General features: G+C 37.7%; 1 protein-coding gene across 1 annotated transcript in view; it reads left to right on the top strand.

The window, feature by feature from the left end:
* PDE5A (phosphodiesterase 5A) overlaps positions 1-23,727 on the top strand; it is a 135,340-nt gene that overhangs the window by 71,331 nt on the left and 40,282 nt on the right. The window contains exons 8-11 of the mRNA XM_065877153.1: positions 3,128-3,236; positions 4,895-4,982; positions 15,899-16,074; positions 19,266-19,325. Coding sequence (XP_065733225.1) covers positions 3,128-3,236; positions 4,895-4,982; positions 15,899-16,074; positions 19,266-19,325 — 433 coding nt within the window. The remainder of the gene's footprint in view (positions 1-3,127; positions 3,237-4,894; positions 4,983-15,898; positions 16,075-19,265; positions 19,326-23,727) is intronic.

The following is a 23,727-nucleotide window of genomic DNA, read 5'->3' as shown; positions in this document are numbered from 1 at the left end:
GGGGAGGGAGCTGGGAGGGGATGAGAGAGCCGTGAGCTCCCCACACAAGTCTGACCCAGAGTGAAAGAGAGGGTAAAGAAGGAAAGAGCATTGTGTGGAAGTATCTTAGGCAGCCGAGCAGTTCTAAGGAAAGTTTGGCCAGGCTGTTGGGGAGTTCTATAGCCAAAGCCTCCTGTCAGAAGCATCCTGGGTCTCCCAAGCCTGGGCTACCTTAGTGCCCCTGCTGTGTGTGCTCCATCTTTTTCCAGGAGCAGCCCTGGGAAGTGTGTCTGCAGTACAAACACAGTCCGGGGTTTCAGAGCACAGTGACTAGAGACACTGGTCATTTAGGTCTCCTGCAGTTGTAGGTCTGAGAGGCACATTTGCAAGACTACCAGAATATTCCTGTTATTTAAAGGAAGATCCTATCCCTTTGCATTGCACTTTCAAAATCATCCACTACCTGTCCTAACATCTTCAGCCTGAAACCATCACTTTATTCCTAACAATCTGTAGCTGTTTAATGTTTCCCAAATATACCTAGAACTCTTCCATTTCAGCAATGTTTTTATACTGTTTTTCACCCTCCTTTTCATTCTTGACGTCTTTCTGTGCATCCTTAAATCTTACCAGCCTTTTGCGCATTTCCCTAATACCCCGTCTTCTCCAACCCACTCCACCAAGGGGTTATCTGTCCATCTTCTCCACATGTGGTGCTTTCATTGTTACCAATTGTATTAGTCAGGATTAGGTTTGAGTGTGAATCATAAAAACCCAAAGTAAAAATAGCTTAAATAAGAATGCAATATTATTACTCTCTCCTGTAAAGACCCAGAGGCAGGCAGCTCAGGCTCTGTGTTGCTGCTCTGTTCTACAAAGGCCTCAGGGACCCAGGTACCTGCAAGCTTTCTACTCTGCATCTCTAGGGAGTGGCCCTTCCCTTCCAGGGTCCAGGATGCAGCTCCAGCCTTCATATCCACGTTTCAAATGGTAGGATGGGGGGCAGGGAAAGAAGGGGCAGAGAGCATACATCAGCTGCCTTTTAGGTAAGCTTTCTAGAAGCAGTCACATTTCCTGTTGCCTAGACCTTACATGTCCCATGATGATCCCAAGCCACTAGGGCGGCTGATAAATGTAGTCTTTGTCCTCAGCGGCCGTGTGTCTAGATAAAGAGAAAGGGAGAAGAGCTAGGGACAGCTGGGGGCTTCTGCACTAGACTCTGCTCAAAGAGGACATGCAACTAGACACTGTATTATTATTCATTCTCTGACACAGTCCTCTACGAGATTACAAGCGCCTTATGACAGCTACTGACCTCTAGAAGTTTGTCTCCCCGTGATGCTAAGGGTGCCTCTCATGGACGAAGTGCTCAGTCTTTTGTTATTGAGGGGAGGAAGTAAGAATTTATTAGCACTTTTTACAGAGTAAGAAATAAGATGCGATCACATAACCTTAACAAATCTCATACTAATTTTTCACTAAAGTAACCATCAGGAAAACTTAAAATTTTCAGGGAATTGAAAAAAGAGTTAGGTTTCTGTTGATTTAAAAGTAATTTTAATACTCCTGCTTCTCTGTATCAATGCCTATACATATGAATTTATGACCTCTGGCAAGTTGCTTAACTATTTGGGTTTCATCTGTCTCCCACTGTTGACATAACGATGATGATAAGAACAATAAAAGTCGTCATCATCATCATTTTAAAAGAGGTTTGGACAAAGATACCCTCTCCAGTGTATTTCTTTCTCTCTTTAACTACCTTTTCATTTTTCTTATCTTTACTGCAGTTTCTTGTTCTCTTTTCGTGAGACTTTTGCTGTCCATGAAATATTTGTGGTTTTAAAATAGTTTTGTTAACCTACATCCTACACTTATAACCTTTTCTTGGGATTCTACCCGAATAATATGTATGAAATAGAAACCCAGGAATGTCCTAGGTCTGATGTGTCTGACATTTTGCATGCCTTCCCACATTATCAATCTAGGCTCAGAAAATGTTAAGTCTGAAGTTCATGTATTCCTGTGTTACTATTATCATTTCCCTTTCATTCTTTATCACTTGTATATAATACTGGACATACGGTCAGTACCTGATTTGACCAAATTACTATTAACCTAAAATGTACAGCAAAGAAAAGAAAGACTCAATTATCTTGGCTAGGAATGAGGCCACGGCTTCAGGAATCTTTGTGGAATCACGGTGATTGAGAACATCATTTGAAACCACTGTCCTAGAAGCAGTTTGGCAGGCTGAGTGAGAAGGATGGAAGACAGGAAAAGATTAGCACTTGGAGAACTCAGACCAAGTGGACATTTTTCCTGAGGCACATATTTTATTTTGAAATGCCTCCCACTATTAGACTTTCCTATTTTCTTCAGTTAGTGATCTTACAGTTAATACAGGCACATACTTATAGCTGGGGTAAATTTCTATAACTTGACCCTCTTTGCGGAATTCATCCCCATCACCAAGGAACATAGGAAGTTTCCTGATGAAAAGATGCGTTCTGTTCTGTTTTCCCAACTCCATTACTGGCACTGCACTTGTGAACCCTGTGACATCAGGTTAACCTTTTATGATCAACCTATTAAGCAAGAAACTGGGAAAATGTTGTAAGTTCAAAAATTTTTTTTTCAATTTAAAGCAGAAAAAAGAAGAGAGAAGAGCTTAATAAAATTATTCTAGGCCTGCTCGATTTTTCCCTTGGTCTGAAATGTGTAAAAGATTGTTTTATTGGAATGTATAGACTAAATAAATAACTGAGGAAGTAAAAACAGACACTAGACTTTAGTCATTCTATAATCTGATGAGAAAATAAGACATAGGGAAAATTCATATGGATTTTAAACAGCACAAAAATCGACATGCCCATTAACAGTGGTAATAAGATTACTTAATGACATTTTAAACTTGTTTTAGATAGCTGAAAAATTGTGGGTCTTTGTTTTTTCAAAGCATTTCAGTTATAGTAACTACCAAAGTTGTAAATCATCAAATATGTTTAAAGCTGCATTTTCCAACTAAGATATACACTTTGCTCTATAATTTAAGACTGGTATGTTTCCCTTATAATCATCTATTTGACTCTGTTTTGCCTGCGTTTTTTCACTGCACGGAAAGAACTCATCTCTGTTATCTCCACAGGGAACGTGATGCGAACAGAATCAATTACATGTATGCTCAGTATGTCAAAAATACTATGGAACCACTTAATATCCCAGATGTCAGTAAAGATAAAAGATTTCCCTGGACAGTAAGTAACCCAATTTTAGACTTGGAGCTTGAAGGCTGTTTTCCTATCAGATCTGCACTTAAACTAGTTACTCTTTTTTTTTTTTTTTTTTTTTTTTTTTTATGTGGTACACGGGCCTCTCACTGTTGTGGCCTCTCCCGTTGTGGAGCACAGGCTCCGGACGCGCAGGCTCAGCAGCCATGGCTCACGGGCCCAGCTGCTCCGCGGCATGTGGGATCTTCCCAGACGGGGGCACGAACCCGCGTCCCCTGCACCGGCAGGCGGACTCCCAACCACTGCGCCACCAGGGAAGCCCTAGTTACTCTTTTTTTTTTTAATTTTTAAAATTTATTTATTTATTGATTTTTGGCTGCATTGGGTCTTCATTGCTTTGTGTGAGCTTTCTCTAGTTGCAGTGAGCAGGGGCTATTCCTCGTTGCGGTGTGTGGGCTTCTCATTGTTGTGGCTTTTCTTGTTGCAGAGCACGGGCTCTAGGCACGTGGGCTTCAGTAGTTGCAGCATGTGGGCTCAGTAGTTGTGGCTCACAGGCTCTAGAGCACAGGCTCAGTAGTTGTGGCGCACGGGCTTAGTTGCTCCGAGGCATGTGGTATCCTCCCGGGCCAGGGCTCGAACCCGTGTCCCCTGTATTGGCAGGTGGACTCTTAACCACTGCGCCACCAGGGAAGTCCCAAACTAGTTACTCGTAACTGAAGGACTGGCCCTAGAATTGGCTCTTTGGGAGTGATCTGTGCTTTCCGTGATCTGAGGAAAGAGAATAAAACAGCTTATAATATCTGTTGAGAGGTTATCAGGTGTACTTGAGTATTTTTCTCTGTACTTTTATTAGTTTTTTAAACATGTATTAATGAACTATCATAAACTAATTTTGAGGTAATTTAACTATTACCTACTTAATGACATTCTTTAGATAGTATGGCTGGAGTTCCTGAGTTTACCCTCGACGGTTAAGTTTCATATGGCTTAAATGCCTATAATTGGTAATCTACCGCAGTGAACAGCTCTGTGGAAAACTGAGTATCTGTTTTCCTCGAGAGCAAAGCTACAAGGGTCAGTTTCTCAGACACTGAAAACTTTGAATTCTAGTATTTTTTCTCATCTAACTTCAGAAAAGCATTGCAGTTTGAGGCAGCTGCCTTGACTTTGTTATTTGCCTACCTAGGAGACCTTTTTAGAACGTTAGCGATATGGGCAATAGATAACAGTGGGAAAACTAAACAAGGACAAATTTGTAACATGTAGAATCCTAGGTGGTGTAATGCTTTTGACTTCTGCCCCTCTTGTTAAGTTATTTCAGACATCCACTACACAGGGATAGTAGAAACTGAATAAATACTTTGCTTACTATTACTGTAAGCTGCTTGGAGAGTTTAAAATGGAAAATAAAAGAAATACAGGTAAATAAAATGGAAAATATGGAAAAAAAATTTTAAAGAAAATAGGATATTTAGTATTTTTAATAATGTAAAGACTAATTGCTTTATAGTACATTTATGTGAACTTCATTATAATTTGTACATTTTCTGCACTCTGATGTTATCTCCAGCTAATAAAAGATGAATATATTAGTGGCTTCCGAGGTCCAATATAGTTTCTATAGCATCTAATGGACAAACAGTCTTCTCATAATATTTAGCTGTCTTGTTTTTGTTTTTGTTTAGAATGAAAACACAGGAAATGTAAAACAGCAGTGCATTAGAAGTTTGCTTTGTACGCCTATAAAAAATGGAAAGAAGAATAAAGTGATAGGTAAAGCCTTTTTGTTGACCTCTACTCTGCACTTATTAAAGAAAAACATGTATTCTCAGAAACTTCTTTCAAGTGTAAATTTAAAGACTAAAATGTTTGAAAAAAGATAAAAATTGGAATGATAAAAGAATTTTGAAATAATTTTATATTGATAAATGTCAACAGACATTTCTTAAATATCTTATTAACTATGATGTATTTTGGTAATTGTAATCCTGTTTCAATAGAAGTTTGGTTTAAGAATGACATGTTGAAAGTTAGCAAACAGAGAGATCAAGTCGATGATGTATATTGTTTTAGGGCCTTACTTCTGGGTTTCTGGTTTTTCTTTTTTGAATACATGGTTTAGATTGTAGGTTGTATTCATTGAACACTCCGCTGCTTTAGGCACTTGGGATAAGTCAGTGAACAAGCAAAAACCCCTGCCTCAGGGAGTTTACATTCTTACATGAAGGTTAGTAAAATATGTCTACTGTAGGAATGATGGAAGGAGGCATTCTCAGAAAAATGAGATGATGTTTCCTATTATCGACATATTTATTTCTTGGCATTGCAGGTTATATTAAACGTAGAACAGAAAATGTGAGGTTTTATATGCCAATCGTGCATGATTGACACTGTGAAAACAGTCTGAACTGTTAAATATTCTCCCAAGAACTTGGAACAGAGGCTAAACTTTTAAATAAAAACCCTAACGGAGCAAGGCTTAGCTATATAAATTTACCTTAAAAATTCTGATGAGTTTCCAGGTTGTAAGATTTGACTGTAATTTTATTAAAGAAGAGTGTTGGTCAGAAAGGTGCGGGGGTGGGGGGGGAATCGTTCATGAAAATGGGAGGAAAAAAGGACAAATATTGAAAGTGCCTCTCCAGTTGTGTGCAGTAGTCAGGGAACCTTTGCCTCTCACATGGAGATGGATGAAGAAGGTTGTAGCAGTGTATAGGGTATGCTGACCACTTGGCAAGGCCAGCACTTGCGTGGCGATGGATGCAGCAGGTTGTAGCTGGTACTGCTCGGTGATTCCAGTCCGTCTGCTGGCATGCGTCCTCACTGTGAGATGGATACACGGGCTTATGCCATTAAATAACCCACCAGTCTGACTTCCCTTGTTCTGATTATTTTCTTTCCAAGATATGTTAACTCATAGGAAGAGAATGCATTCTTCATATCCTCTCGAATACATTGCTCGCTTTGCCAGTTGTTTCTTATTGTAAATCGGTGAACTGGGCTTGAGGCAATGGGCTGAGTTGCTGGTGCGCGTACTCGGGTTCCTGGGACAGATCTACTTCTTGTTGGACATTGATACTATTCTGGTTTTATAAATCAGTCTTGTGAACTTAGGTACTGTTCTCTACCCCAGAGAGTGGGATCTGTCCTCAGTATGGTAAGCTAGTTTGTAACCCTTCAGGGCTGGGCTTGCTGACTCCAGTGCATTGCCTCATAAAGCCTCTTGGAAGCCAGCCTGGCGATTCCCTGAAGGCTGTTCATCACCTGCACGCTTCTCAGCTCTCAGAGAAAAAAGTAGAGCTTAGTGAATCCGTATGTCAGCTCTCTTTTCAAGATTATCACCGATCAGATCTCTAACATAAACAACAGAAGAAAACTGACAAGGGTGCCCTACAATATGAAACTACATAAATGTTTAGGATATAAAATTTTATATTCTAGGAGTTAGGTAGGTGAAAACTACATTATATATGTTATGCTTCCTTTTTTTAACATTTTTTTTGAATTTTATTTTATTTTTTTACAGCAGGTTCTTACTAGTTATCTATTTTATACATATTAGTGTATTTATGTCAATCCCAATCTCCCATGTTATACTTCTTTAAAATGCTTTTTGATATAAATATAGAGCTTACCACAAGCTGCCTTTGACCTTTGAAAATGTGAAATGGATTCCAGAAGCGATGCATCATTTACTAATAAGTTCTGATAAGAAGGAGGACAGAGTGGCAACTTGCCACATCAAGGCACATCATCGCTTTTTCTCAGCAGCATCTCTTTGGAATAACTGGGAATGGGGAGTGGCCGAAGGAAGTTATACATCAGGCTTTTTCATCACTTTACACATGTGATAAGTAAGAGGATTTGGGGGGAGTGCAAAGGTCCCTGGATGGGAATAGGGCTCACAACATCCGGCTGGCTCCACTCTCCCTTTAAGCATTTAAAAGGTTATGGGTGCTTCTCTGGTGGCGCAGTGGTTGAGAGTCCGCCTGCCAGTGCGGGGGACGCGGGTTCGTGCCCCGGTCCGGGGGGATCCCACGTGCCGCAGAGCGGCTGGGCCCGTGAGCCATGGCCGCTGGGCCTGCGCGTCCGGAGCCTGTGCTCCGCAACGGGAGAGGCCACAACAGTGAGAGGCCCGCGTACCACAAAAAAAAAAAAAAAAAAAAGGTTATGGGCTTCGAGCCCTGGTTCGGGAAGATCCCACATGCTGCAGAGCTACTGAGCCTGTGCGTCACAGCTACTGAGCCTGTGCGTCACAACTACTGAGCCTGCACTCTAGACCCCGCGAGCCACAACTGCTGAGCCCCTGTGCCACAACTACTGAAGCCCACACGCCTAGGGCCCATGCTCCACAACACGAGAAGCCACCACAGTGAGAAGCCCGCGTACCTCAAGGGAGAATAGCCCCCGCTTGCCGCAGTTAGAGAAAGCCCGTGCGCAGCAAGAGCCATCACAGCCATAAATAAATAAATTTATTTTAAAAAATAAAAAGGTTATGGCCACATTATTCAACTAACTAACCTTTCAGATCCCTTCAGAATCCACATTCTGTGTTCCTGTCACTGTTTCAGACAAGTGAACAAAGAAAAAAATACCAGTTGAAATAATCAGACTTCTCTTGGCATACATTTTGTGTCACCCTGCTTGATAACAGACTCAAAAGTAAGTAAATGTTGTCTTTGGAAAGGAAAAATTCCCTGCCAATAAAAAGAAAGAAAGAAAAAATGATTTCCCTGGTGGGGTTTCTGGGGGGGCATTTTCAGGTTAATTTCAAGAGGGAATATTTCCAGTGTTCCTTGCTGTCTTTATAAGTGTGACAAAACAGAGAATTTGAATTCTCAACTATACTTTGTACTCACAGATGCAGCATGGAAAATATCATGGCCATAGATCATTTTTCTTACATGTCACACAGACCAGATTCTGCTAGTATGTAATTCTAATACAGAATCCCCACAGAGTTTCCATGCAGAAAGACAGACGGGCCCATGTGTTCTTGGTAATCTTCTTTCCCTTCCTTTTTTTTCCCATTACTGACAATTAGATGAAATTATAGACGTTAGACCAGTATGGGGCCTGTTGTATCACCACATGTATTCCCTGAGGTATTTTTTCATATCAAATGTTTTCTCAGTGCTCTGGCTAACACAGAGTGTTTCCACCACTTTGTTTTCAACACTATTAAGAAAATACTTCCTCATTCAAATTCACTTATTTTAACCAATTATATCCCCTATTTATTAGACTAAATTTTCCATGTCAATTTCAGGGCATATTTTGAAGAAATTAGTTCCATTCCCATCCAAAAAATATTGTTGAGAACATCTCCACTTTAAATAGCTTACATTTTCATCTTTTTTTTTTTTTTTAGTGAAAAAGTAATAAAAATCATAGTGTTATACCACACGTTGTTTGACAGTGAAGTATGAGAGGGGAATATGTATTTCTTACTGAATATATTTTCTAAACTGATTTCCGTCCTAACGCTCTGCTCATCTATGTGTTGCAGTATGATCCCAAGGCATAAGTAAATATTGTAAAATTATGTAAGTTTAAATTTGACTTCTTAATTTTATTTTTCATATTAAATTATATCATTTGGCAATATCACTAACTATTCATTTGTTTTTAAAAATATTTGCTGGGATTTTCCTAATGCAAATATTACACTGTGCAGTGTCGTCCATGGTACATACTGCTTATATTGCTTCAAGTATACAGTTTTTCCCAATTAAAGAATTGTTAATTATGATTAGTGATAAGAAGTGCCAGGAAATAAGGCTGTAGGGGCAGTAATAATGGGAAGAAAATGAGAAAAAAATAAAACTAGGAGATTATAGCTTGAAATTATAAAAGTGAAAATCTATAAAATAAAAATAAATATAAGGATTATAGTTTCAAGAATTGATTGAAGAAATAGAAAAATAAGAGAAACCTCATAGTAGCCCTGGAAAACAGAGACGCTTACCTTTATTGGACCAGAAACATTGAGGAATTTCTAGACGATAGGAAGAATATACTATTTGTAAGAATACATTTTACACAGAATGGGAAAAATTTGAGTAGAGATATCAATATCAGACGATGTAAATTTTAAGGTAAAAACATATAATATACAGAATCACTTTGCATTGATTAAGTTAAATTCACAGAGGAAAGTGTAATTGTCATAAATGCTTCTATAAAGTAAATAACATCATTGACATACAAAACCCAAAGCTATTAAAAATACAAGGAGAAATGGACAAAATGGTGATCATAGTGAGAGTCTTTAGTACCCTTTTCATAGAATGTTAAAGTACAGGAAAATATAAGGAAACATTAGAATTGATTAATACAGAAAATGAAATGGATTTAACTGGCATATAAATATTTACTTTTATATTTCATAATTTAAAAACACAAATTCCTATCAAAATATTCATCAGAAATTTACAAATATTAGTGATACACACACATGCAACACAAACTTAGTCATTTCTGAAAAGTAGAATTGACAACCACTGTCATGGATCACAGTGCATTAAAACTAGAAATGTGTAATAAAAGGATAAATTGGAAGGAAAAAGCTCACTTAGAAACTGAAAAACATTCTTCCAAATGACAAAGAAGAAATCAAAAGTCAAAATGAAAGTATAGCATTTTAGAAAATTAGTGGTTGTATCAATTTAACATAAAAACTCAAGGTACAAGGTCAAAGCTATATATATAGGAGTTATATAGCTTTAAATATTTTGCCATTATTAATTAGGACATAATGAAGTTATTTGAACTAAGTGTTCAACTGAAGAAATTAGAAAGACAGCACCTTTCTCTTTCTCACCCTCTGTGCTGCCCCCAAAGTAAACAAATAAATAGGAAGAAAGTGAGCAAAGAAATTGAAAAGATAAATTTATGAAATGAGAGGGGACAGTAAAACGAGATAATGGGCAAACACAATAATAATAAACACAGATAATGAGGGAAATAAAAGAAACACAAATAGGAATGAGAAAGGAAATGTAATTACAGATACAGAAGAAACTTTAAAAGATGTTAGATAATACAATGTACCAAAAAAATAATATGTTTTGATGAAATGGAGAAATTCTATAAAAATTGGTAATAACCAATACTAACAGAAGGAGAGTTTAAAATTTTTCATAGAAGAGGGTGTGGGGAAAAGGGAACCCTCTTGCACTGTTGGTGGGAATGTAAATCGATACAGCCACTATGGAGAACGGTATGGAGGTTCCTTAAAAACCGAAAAATAGAACTACCGTATGACCCAGCAATCCCACTCCTGGGCATATACCCAGAGAAAACCATAATTCAAAAAGACACATGCACCCCAATGTTCATTGCAGCAATAGTTACAATAGCCAGGTCATGGAAACAACCTAAGTATCCATCAACAGATGAATGGATAAAGAATATGTGGCACATATACACAATGGAATATTACTCAGCCATAAAAAGAAACGAAGTGAGGTGGATGGACCTAGAATCTGTCATACAGAGTGAAGTAAGTCAGAAAGAGAAAAACGAATACCGTATGCTAACACATATATATGGAATCTAAAAAAAAAAAAAAATGGTTCTGACGAACTTAGGGGCAGGACAGGAATAAAGATGCAGGTGTAGAGAATGGACTTGAGGACATGGGGAGGGGGGAAGTGTAAGCTGGGACGAAGTGAGAGAGTAGCATTGACATGTACACTACCAAATATAAAATAGATAGCTAGTAGGAAGCAGCCGCATAGCACAGGGAGGTCAGCTCGGTGCTTTGTGACCACCTAGAGGGGTGGGATAGGGAGAGTGGGAGGGAGACGCAAGAGGGAGGGGATATGGGGATATATGTATACATATAGCTGATTCACTTTGTTATACAGCAGAAACTAACACAACATTGTAAAGCAATTATACTCCAATAAAGATGTTAATTTTTTTTTTCATGGAAGTAGTTGAGAAAGTTATATTTTTAAAGTCACTAACAAAACAAAACAAAACAACTCTTGCCCAAAGTAAATTGTTACCAAAGCAATCAGAGGACAGGAAAGGATGAAATAAGGTGAGGCATGGAAAACGCAAAGGCAAAATAACTTACAAAATGATATGATTGTTGAATGAAAAAACCTAAAAGAATCAGCTGAAAGTACCTATCTAAAAAGAGACTTGCGGAAGTTCCTGGCTATCAAATTATTAAAAGAAAATAACTTTTTACAAGCCAAGACAAATTTGTTAGAAAATAATAATGGAAAAATCATCCTGTTTACAATAGTAACAAGGAGTAAACTTGGTCAGAAATAGGAACATCTATATGAGGAAAACTATAAAAGTCTACTAGATAACTTGAAAGTCTTTAAGTTATCTTTAAGTAAGTGAACTGATATAACACTTCCTGACAATAAGAATCTATTATTTAAGATGTTAACTTTTTGCAGATCAGATTTAGATCAATTTTAATACATGTCCTCATAAGATATTTTTTTCAGGGGGTAGAGGAGTTCTTGACCAACATATATAAAATTCATCTGGAAGAATAGCATAAAAATAAATAATCAGAGTTGATGGATAGACAATTGCCTTGTCAGAAATTAAAATAATGCTGTATAAGTAACATTATTAAAAGTATTACATGTGTGCTAGAAGAGATGGCAAGATTGATGGAACACGGTAGAAAGTCTAAATGCAGACTCACGTCTGATATAACAGTTGTGTTATTGTGTATAATAGAGTATATTTCATTGTTTCTAAGGAGCCATTGGTTGAAAGACACCATTTTATATATCTTTAAGAAAGAGAAAAGTGATTTCAATTACATAATGACAAGCAATTGATGAGGATGCATACTGATTTCATAACATTTAAACGTGAAAAAAGTACATAGTTGAAATAAGTATGAATTTATTATTTAAGGTGACAATTCAAATTACTAAAGAATGGATAACTGTTTATGTTTTGCAAGAATCCAGTAGCAATTTAGGGAAAAAATTAAAAGATTAAACGTGATGGAATGAATCTGTAAAAGTGCCAGAGGAAAATATAGGTTTGTATGTAATTTTAAGATGGGGAGGCTTCTTTTAAAAGCAAGACACTGTAGTTGAAAACTTAAAAGATAACTGTTTTAGTTACTTGAGAAATGAAATCTTTTCTACAACCAAAAAACTCCCTAAGTTAAGATAATTGACAAATAACAAGTGCGAAAAAATTATTTGCAAGGTAGGTGACAAGGGTAGAAGGGTAAGTCTTACACATTAACAAGACAGGATGCTAATTTTGGAGCCCATGTTGTGCAGGAGAGAGGACAGGAGACCACAAGCAGGATGTAAGAATTGACCCCCTGCTCTGCCAAGAGGCCAAAAGGAAAACTGTGGTTGGTAACAACATCTGATCCCTGGAATTATAGAAAAGGAAACATAAGTGTGTGTTTAGAAACTGTCTAGTCCCTTCAGCATAATTTCCAGAGATGCCTTCAGTGCCATCTAGCTCTCAGAGCTGCTGTGATGACCGTGTGAAATAATGTCTAGACGAGTACTTTGTGAACTCTAATATTAACACTGATAGTTTGCTATCTAACTGTACTGCTTCTTGGTTTTCTCCTAATATATTTTTGAATGTTTTATTTTATTTTTGTATACAGTTATTGGTTTTTGTTGAGTGATTTTGTTTTGTTTTTGGTTCTGCAATAACTACTTTGTTTTTATATATAAGTGATTCTGATTTTATATGGCTTACTAGTAGATGAGGCATTTCAAATGACCAGTTTTAAATTTCATTATTGTATTCTTCATCCACTCTTCCAGATCTTTAATGAATAAGCTGTGAAAACCATCTGTAAACGGGCCCAAGCTTTACATTTTCTCAAAGAACCCTATTTGTTTGTTATGAACCTTTTCTTCTTCATAGCTATTTTTTTTTTTTTCCGACTTGGGTATTTTTGTTTGATAGAATTAAATTTTATGAAGGGTGTAAAGAGATCAACAGGATTGTCTTGAATGCTGTATAAATGTGACTGCTTTCAAAGAAGGATTAAATTATATTCCTAAAGGGATAATTTGTCTTTACCCATTTTCTCGCCCTGAGCGTAACTCTGTGTCTGCGTGTGTATCTATAGAGGTGGATTGTGACACAGACACACTTTAGCTGTTCTGCCCTGAGCTGTGGTTGTTACAGCCAACTCTTCCTACTTGGACACTTAACATGCCATTTTAGTAACTTTCAATTCCTGAGGTATTAGTTAATACCGCTTAATATATTCATTCAATGACTGTTGGCTGAGGCCCAGATTTGAACCACTGTCCAGGAAAGAGTTCCTTACCTCGGTCCCAGGCCCAGCAGACTGCCTGATGGCCACGTCTCAACCCCTCCGGGTTGTCTTTTCCTTCCCATACATGCAATCAATCTTATGCAGTGATAAAAAGAAAAATCTTGGTTATGAAAAATGGCCATCAACTAGGAGAAAACTTTAGTAAAAATTGAAAGGCAGTCACATTGTGATGTGAGGATAAGGCACAGAATGCGTGACCCTCAAGAAAATGTGATTTGGGAGATAGCCAGAAGCCTATAGAAACAGTTCCATATTTATAATTTGGGGATTCACAAAGGTTGGAGGATATAACCCAGGCGTTTTTACCGTACATGGGACATGGTCTTTTAAGATAATGAATACCGGTTGCCATATTTACTCACAGTTTTTACTTGCAGTGTCCAGATTCATTATGTCTTGTTTAAAATTTTTCTTGATAATGGAATGTGTTAGAGAAGTAATCTCTGCTGTACTAATACAGATAGATAAGGATGCCTTTACTGTCTAAAGTAGAAAAACTCCCACAAACAAAAAAGAGCAACATGAGAATACAGATAATTTGTAGGGTTAAAGATAAAGTGCACACCAGTTGTATTTCATTTACTAGAGAGGATAGCTTTTGTCTTAGCCTGGGATGCCCAGGAAACAGAGCCTAAGAAGCTTACACGTTAAAATTGTTTAAAATTTTTCTTGATAATGGAATGTGTTAGAGAAGTAATCTCTGCCGTACTAATACAGATAGATAAGGATGCCTTTACTGTCTAAAGTAGAAAAACTCCCACAAACAAAAAAGAGCAACATGAGAATACAGATAATTTGTAGGGTTAAAGATAAAGTACACACCAGTGGTAATAAAGGGATTTCACGTGCAACCATGCATCATCACGGACGCTATAAAATCCTTTTGTGCTCCAGGAAAAATAAGAGATAACAGAATATAGTCTTCATGGGAAAGTGGTTTGGGTCAGAGACGCAATCCTTCATTCTTTCATTAACTCAGTAAACATTTTTTGAGTCCTGCTATATGCCAGGCATTGCTGGCTGAGGAAGTGGAACTGAAAAAATAAAATCTCTAAGCCCAAGATATGTACGTCCAGAAAGAAAGACAGAAATAAAATCCCCCGCGATACTCCAAATGATAAAGTTAAGGAGATAGAAAGGAGAAGTGCCTGCCTCACCCGGGAAGTGGGAGGCCTGTGGGAGCTCGCTGTGAAGGGCATGTAGGGATCTATTGGACAACAGGAAAGAGAGCAGTGGGGAGCAGTATAGGCCAGCGGAAAAGCATAGGCAAAGGTGTGGGCAAGCAAAATGCAGCCAGGGAACTGCTAGCAATGACCTGACGGGGGTGAAAAGGCACAGAGCAGCAGTGTGGTAATAAACTAGCCTTTGGGGCCAGGCTGAGCTGGGGTTTCAATTTTAGACATAAGCATACTAGCTAAGTGACCTGGAGCATATGACTTAACCTTCCTGAGACTCAGTTTCTTCATCTGTAAAATGGGCGTGGGCACACCTTTCTCCCAGTATAAACTGTACAGACTAGAGTTCATGTGTGTGTTAAAGCACTGTACCTACATGCACGTGACGGAAGTCTGTATTACATATGCAGAGACAGAAGAGATGAGGACTTCAACAACAGTGTGTTACCCAGAGGTAGGAGGTCATCAAACTCCTCACAGAGACCACTAGGCTCAGAGTCCCATAGAACAACTAGTTCAATAAAGATTTGATGTAATCTTCCATTCATATCGACTACGTGTTTGACTTTCTAAGAAAGGCCAGGATTTGGGAGGTTAGGTTACGATTGTCTCCAAAGATTAGTTCTGCTTTTATTTCTAACTAAATAGACATTTCTATGTGCATTTATTTGTAGTATCAAAAATGATTGGAAATATGATTCTCCTGGATGCAGAGGTGCATATTTGAAACTTTAGACTGTCTATGTAAATTGTCTGTTTCATCCATTCCATTTTGTATGTAATTGTGCTGTTTAACTTCTGGTTTCTCAGTAAGGAAAGGCAGTCTGTGTGACCCAAAATTCTGATGTGCATCAAAATTGCTCTCTTGGCAAATGTACAAAAATCCAATCAGTCTCCAAAGGACAAATTGTCTTTGGGGACTCAGCTGATCTGAAATTCGCGACCGAGTCTGGAAGAAAATAGTACTCTAGGATTTTTTGAACACAGACAACATACATTTAGGGCTATGTGAAACAAGTTCTCATGTAAATTGATTCAGATGACTTTTCTAGCTTATATTTGTGAGGATTCATTTACTTATTTGGAGATACCAAGCATTCCTAAGAGAAAAGTGTAAGACAGTCTTGGTGGGGGGGGGGTCTTAAAGTCAGTGAGAGCTGCGATGATGAATAGTAACATTTGCTTGATTTCTTGGATTCTTACAGGGGTTTGCCAACTTGTTAATAAGATGGAGGAGACCACTGGCAAAATTAAGCCTTTCAACCGAAATGATGAACAGTTTCTGGAAGCTTTTGTCATCTTTTGTGGCTTGGGGATCCAGAACACACAGATGTACGAAGCAGTGGAGAGAGCTATGGCCAAGCAGATGGTCACATTAGAGGTGGGCTGACACTTACAGGACTTCTCAGTCTCTATGGCCAAACTCTCAACTTACACCTCTCCCTGTAACAGCTCTTGGTGTCTGTTATATCACTGTATCCTTACGACAGTCATGTGCTTTAGATGATCAGATCCTTCTCTCATTTAAACAGCTGAGGAAACTGAGACCCAGAATATTTTAGAAACTTGTCAGGGGCCTTATGACCAAACCAAAGCTCCAGCCGTTGGTCCCTTCATTCCTCTGCTTTTTCGGCCAGAGGCAGTCCTTGACCTTAATAATCCATTCACACAGATGTCTACTGCCACTGCACGCCGTCTGTCCCTTCCCCATTGCCTGAGCCTCCCCATCTCTCCTTGTGAGCAGTTGTATTCACACATTTTAAAAAACAGAAACAGAAATCCTAAGCACTCAGAATCAGAAATGAGGAAAAGTGAAAGTCTTTCAAATTACAGATTTGTGGATCCCACTTCTGAAAATTCTGATTCAATAAGTCTTGGGTAGAGGCTGGGAATCTGCATTATTACAGAGCTCCCCCAGGTGACTGTGAATGTGAACCACTGGCTTGGGGCACTGACCTCAGGCAGACTCCCTCCCAAGCAGGACAAGCCTACCCAAGTGGGCCAGCCCTTTCCAGATGTACTTCACTAACTGCCTAAAGATGTTCACTTCGTGTAACATGGAAATTTCTTACATCATAGACCAACTTAGGGAAATAGACTTCATAAAGGGCATTACTTAGTCCTTCATACACTGGTATGAAATATACTTTAATGTTTGCCTACTCTTAGCTAGTAGAGATCAGTGGAAATCAATGTTTGGGATATGGATCATTAACTTTTCCTCCAACCCCTAATAAACAGATACCTAACCTAAAGAGCTAGAAGGATATATAAGTCAAGATTTACCAATAACCAAGATGGTATGCTTTACTTTCTAATGTGAATATATAACACTAATAGTTTTGCTGTAGTGTTACATAAGAGACCTTGGCTTAGAAACCGGTAGAAATCTGTTTCAAATACACACCCACATATGTATGTGTGTGTATATATACAAACAAATATACATATATTTCAAATTACATATATGCACACGTACATATATGTACGTGTGTGTGCATGTGTACATACAATTTTTAAGCAAATTTTTTTTTTACTGTTTCCATGGCTTTGCACTGAAGAATTGAATCTAAGCCAGCTATCAATTAGAAGTTATCTCTTTTTAAAAAAACTTCCTATTTGGGAAATTTCAAACATAATGCTAAAGTAGAGAGAATAGCTTAAGGAGCCCCCATGTGTTCATTAGCTGTCTTCAGTAATTACTGACCTGTGGTTACTATTATTCCGTCCATACCCTTGCTCACTTCTCTGCACTCTTCTTCCCTATTAATCCATTGATTATTTTGAAGCAAATCCCACATATCATTTTATTCAAAATCTCTGAATATTTTCCTGATTGAGATTTATTTCTATTTTTACACTATGGTTTTACTTCAGTTAAATATGAGTCATTAGGCTTTCACTTAATATATACATTTCAATTTCAATTCATTATAGGAAGGCATATGTACAATCACAGGTTTAACCTTGAAAACATTTTTTCTTCTGATGTATTGGATAAAAGCTAAGGACATGAACCCCTCATGTTTTCTTATGACAGGGAATTACTTTGACCTGGAAAACATCATTATAATGACAGTAAAACAACAACAATAATAGCTAACCTTTATCAAATGCTTACTCTGTGTTCTCACTTGTGTTAACAAAATTAATCCATACAACCCTACGAGTAAGGTGCTATTTTTATCTTCAGTGTGTGATGAAATTAATTTTTTTTAACTTAGAATGTCATGTTATTCCTTTATTCACTTATCCATGTTGCATTGCACTGATTTATATTAGACGAATTCATGGTCATAGCCTTAGCCTTTCTCAACAGACCACCTCTGTGGTGTCAGCGGCAGCTTAGCCATGACCTGTCCATTCCACAGGAGCAGGAGACAGCAACTCCAAGGTTCCTGAGGTTTCCTAGTGATTAATGGTTCAAACACTAAGACACATCAGGTGTATCATAGTATTCTAACATTCTGAATCACAAGATAGTAGATGTATGTACCATTTGGCTTTAGAGTTTGAATTGCTTAAAATTTTAAAAACTAGCTCAAGGGAAACTAGTTTGGGCTGCTGAATTACTTGGCTCACCATTTAAAGTCTGAACATGGGATACCTTTTTATCACTGATTTTAAAACTTTGAGGGATTTTAGTAAATCTGTGTTGACTGTCAAAAATGAAGTTTTAAAAATGTGTTTTTAAAATATGATAGTTTAAAATGCAATCACTACCTTGGCTTAAAAGAATGTCTAAAATATTATTCCATTACTTAAAAGTTATCACTTTTGAAAATGGGAATGAATGATTCTCATGTTAAGTTATAAGAAGACAGTAAACCTGCCTTACCATCTTCTTACAACTTAACTCACTAGGGTGATGGGAAGTGTACTAGATTGGGAGTTGAAAGCTGGGTTCTAGGCCCTCTTGTCTTCTCACTGGGTGTGAGCTCGCAGCCAAGTCATGAGGATCCCTGAGCCTAGGTGTCCTCAGCTGCTAATGGATAGATTTATAGACCAGCCCTACTCTTCTCAGTTCTTGAATCATATGAGTGTAAAAGGATCCTTGAGTCTGTGTGACATTATATCTCTGCTCTGCAGTTTTTCCTTATGAATTCTGTAGTGGTTACATACTTCATCTGAGAGCCACTTCTAGGCTACTTTCTTTCCAAATATCAACGTTAAAATGTCAGTTTATGCAGAGGTCTTTTATCTTGATTCTGTACACAAGTAAAAATAACTGAAGTCAGTTTTTTTTAAAAGAAAGTGACCCAAAATTTTCTGCCAAGTTTGACCTAATCGTGTGGCTTATAAATAATGTGTTTGTTATATCAACAATGTCAGAGGAAGAGTGACAGTTTTCTTTGAACATAGGGAGTATAACTTTCTGTTTCCGTAATAAGCATTTGAATCAAAGTCTGGGATTTTCTCTCTGTTGAAGAAAGCAGCAAACAAGATATGATGTTCTGAGGAGTCTAGCTGTCTCTGCAGGAAGTTTTAGCAGAATCTCAGGCTTGAAATTGTGGTCTGTGTTTGGTAGTCCTCTCTTGTATAACCTGCATTCCTTCTTTTCTCGCCCTGTAGGTTCTGTCATATCATGCTTCAGCTGCAGAGGAAGAAACACGAGAGCTCCAATACTTAGCGGTAATCCTCTTCCTCTTTCTTTGTAGAAATGACTAACTAGAGGCATCTAATTAATACATAAATATGCTTCTCTTAGGACAACTGCTTCTACTGGTAATGGTCCCCTAGACATTTAATTAAATGTGGTACATATTTATATGGACATTTATAAAAATATCTAATCAAATCTACTTTCTTGCAGGGCTAGAAACGCACTAATAACACAGAGCAAAGGATAGCATCATATTGATTTTGTAATACATTATATGATTCTGATATTTTCCCAGTAATTGTTATAATCTTTACATCTTTCTTAAGCCAAAATTAAATTTAGTTTTCAGTTCATGGGGAAGTGTGGACAGGCGACTGCAAGGTGGTTGGTTGGTTAGAGTAATAACAGCAAAGATTTTATAGCTTGTAACTGATAATGTACTCTGTGTTATTAAGAATTGAGAGTGATTTTAATTTCTGATCATATGGCTTACAGAATGTTATTTGAAATTGGGTTCAAATAAGGTCAGTCGCTGGATTCTCACTACATTCTTATTTAGGATACGATGAGAGAAAACCACATTGATATGTAAGTGGAATATCACGTGTTCTAGGTCTTGATTGAGATTGCCTTGGATGAGATTAATGAAAATCCGAGCCACTTACACATTGACAACCAAGACTGACCCTCTGAGTTTAAATTTACTTGAGACAACATAAAGTCTATATGAGATTTGATGAGAGTCACGTAAGGAATGAGAAGGGTCACTGAGATCATTGAGATTCTTTTTCTTTGTCGTCATCATCATGGCTTGCCAAATGTTCACCCTCCGTGCCCTTACATACATTTTCTCATGTAAACAGGACAGCTGTGCTATGAAGCAAGGGACGTGCTCACAGTCGCAGTGGCAGGAAGTGGAGAGTCAGGATACAAACTCACACTGTCTCTCTCCAGAATGCATGCATATAATCACTGTCTTATCTGTGATGGGCTGTTAGGGAGAGAGAAGGCTAAAGATGATTCAGATGTCCTGACCTTGGTAATTCAGAGAGTGATCATCCCATTCATTAACAAAAGTGGAAATATTAAGAAAGAAAACGGATAGATTTGATTTAGAACATGGTAAGTTTGAGGTAAGTGAACAACCAAATAGACATCTTCAACAACCAGGAAGGGCAGGTCTAGAGTGGGGAGGGGCTGGTGGGCAGAACTAGAGGCGGTGATTTGGAAGTTAAATCATGGGATCTGGGGGAGTCCCGTGGTAGTGAAAGACTGGGAATGGAGCAAGTTGGGGAGAGTGCAGAAAGATATGCAAGGCTGCAGGCAGAACTCTTGTGGGTATAGGTTTAGATGGAAGGTGTAGGAAAAGAAACCAGCTAAAGCAGCGAAGTGGGAGTTAAACTGGGAGGAAGGTTTAGGCTAGGCAGTGGCACAGAAGGCTAGTAGAACAGTTTTTACAAGAAAGGAGATCCCATCATTTGTTATAAGAAGGTTGAGAAATAGGACTGAGAAGGCTGCTGGATTCAGTGATTAGGTGATTGTTTAGAAGGCAACTTCAGGAGTGAAACTGCAAAGGGTATGAGTAAATGGTGAGAAAATGGAGGAAATGAATACAGACTATTTTTAAAAATATGGTTTGTATGAAAGAGAGTGAAATAGCTAAGACAGGTGTTGGCTGCATCATGTGAAGTTTTTTACTTGTTTTGTTTTGTGTTTGTGAGCAGGGTTTGCTCACAAGCAGGAAAGCCAGCATGTTCTTGGACAAAGGCGTAAGGTCCAGGGTGAGTGTGAGACTAAGAAATTTAGTCAGTTTCTTTCAAGAAATTGAAAGAGGTCTGGACCTTGAAGTGGCCTAGATATTAAAGAGACACTTCTCTGGCCAAGACGAGAGAAAAGGGATAATAATAGTAATAGTAGTAGTAATAGTAAATAATAATAGCTACACTTAATTGAGCACTTACTATATACATGGCATGTTTGAAGTTCTTTGTGTGTGTTAACTTAAGTGTATTAAATCCACAGCCATACTATAAGGTCGGTTTTAGCATTTTGAAGATGGAATTTGAGGTTGAGAGGGTTTAGATTGTCCTCCTCAGGATCTCCCAGATCGTGAGTGATGGTGCCGGGACTAAATCCAGGCAGTCCAGACCCAAAGCCCACACGTCATTGCACAGCACTGGAGAGAATGCGCTAGGAAAGAAGGAAAGAGAATCAGGACTTGTAGATGTTCTTGATTAAATCACCGAGTAGGAAGCTGAGTCATCTGCCAAGAACAGTTGAAGGAACTTGAGATGATTTCATCTGAAAGATTAAGCTTCTCTAGGGGTTAGCCTCATTCGAATTGGCTGTATTTCTTTTGTTCACGGTGATGTTTGAAGGAATGAGACGTTTTTCAATTATTTACAAAGGTTTAGAGGTTTAAAGTATCTCTCACATCAGACTTAATTGCCCGTTTGTGTAATCCTCGTAGAGTGATAAAGTTTTGAACTAACTGCATACTGTGAGCTGGAAATGATCGCATGGAGAGATACATTTTGAAGTGCTTGCAGGCTTTGTGGGATTATTAAGTTAGCTCTAAAATGAGGGCAAGGGTACACTTCGTTGTTTTAGATAAATAAAAACTAGCAAATAGAGTCATTTCTAAAGATAATGCTTAAAAAAATCCATTAGGATATTAAACTTTGCTTTTTACTTTGAAAATAGCATAGTCTTTCAGAAAAATTTGAAAATTATTTTCTCAATTATGTTAATAATTTTAGCCAGAGAAAAACACTTTGGAAAAACTGAGAATTGCTATATTGCAGTATTGTTCAAAACCATCTGTTGTTCCGTTTGGAAAATAGATTTCTGGCAGCTGCATTGAGAAATTTAGGATAACATAGCTTGTAGGTCAAATAATTCATTTGAATTGGTTGGAATTCAGCAACTGATTTCAATTCCGTTTTCTATCATCCTAATAAAAATTCCTTTGCAGCCCCAAATACACAGGTGTCTGCATCATCCAGAAATTACCAAAATTGCTGTCTTAGTCATGTGTCTGATGGTTTATCTCAATTTAAAACCTAAAATAAATTGAAAAGCTGTCAAATGCTTCTCAATTTTTATTTTTAGAAATCAGTTCTTGAAAGAATTAAATAATGTGCTTAAGTATACTAAATATTTATGCCTATGTTCAGAAAAGTTTTCTAGTCATAAAAGTATAACAAAGTTGATAGGAAATTCAGAATCCTTTTTTTCTCTTGCTTAACTTGAGTTTTTATCCCATTTTTTATCTTATTTTCTCTTGGCTTAAAATTGGGTGTAGCAGAAATAGGGCCTCAAACAAGCATTTTGCCGTATACCTTTTAATGATCCTTACAAGTTACCGAGCTAAAAATAAAAGGACCCCAGCTGACCTGGTTATGGTTATTAGAAAGTTGTTAGTTAAGATATCAGAATGAAATAAATGTTTCTGTATTACAAGTAACTGAATATTTGATTGATTGATTGCCTTTTCTGCCTTCTCTTGCTAGAAGAACAGTAAATAAATACGTTTTAGAGTTTAGTTTTTTAAAATAAACTTCTCAGTTTTGTCATGGAGTCAGTGCTGATTCAGTTCCAATCCCTACAGCTTCTGCTTTACAGCAGTTTCTTTAATCACACGTAATGTATCTCAAAGCAAACTGAGACCCTGTTGTGATCCTGAAAGGTCTTCTGTATCAAAATAGAGAGAGAGGGAAAAGCTGGCCACTTAGGCAGGATTTCCTAGGACAGAATTTATACCTCATCTTGACCTTAACCTTTCAGAGCCAGAAACTTCAAGTGAACCCTCTTGATCAGGCATGTGTGTGAATGCTGCAGGTAACAGCAGTAAGGGGCAGAGCCAGATACCTGACCCAAATCTCTATTGCCTGAGGCAGCGTTAGAGTATAGAGCCACTTCCTTATGTCAAGATGATCATCACATTCCTTCACTTTGGGGGAAAATCTCTATGGATAGTCAAATTATAAATGGAAAATTTTGAGCAGATAATAATAAAGAAGAGTTGACCCTATGATCTAGATAACTAGTGTCACTGAACTGTAGCCAACAAGGCATCCAGTAAGGCATCTTCTTCCTTAAAAAGTGCTAGAAATACTCTGGAACAATTTGGGTCCTTTGGACTTCCTGTACACTGTCAGTTGATGCATTCATTTTCATAGACGTCTATAACATGAATATATCTTTTCCACGTTGCAAGATTTAATAGATTGTTTGGTTCTTCCTACTTTCATTTGACAAGCAAATCTTACCTATTTTGCTTTGATTTTACTAGTGGATTACTTCCAGTGGTAGTCTTAGCTCCAAAGTATGGTGGCACTGTTCTTGAGCTTCTTATATACTAATTAGATGCTAACCAAATCTGAGTGTATTAGTCCCAATTGTAGTCACACATTTTCTCTGAGGTTTTAC

The sequence above is a fragment of the Phocoena phocoena genome, chromosome 5 (genome assembly GCF_963924675.1).
Source record: "Phocoena phocoena chromosome 5, mPhoPho1.1, whole genome shotgun sequence".
NCBI classification, from domain to species: Eukaryota; Metazoa; Chordata; class Mammalia; order Artiodactyla; family Phocoenidae; genus Phocoena; species Phocoena phocoena.
Note: the sequence above shows the minus strand (reverse complement) of the source record. Positions and strands in the feature narration are given on the sequence as shown.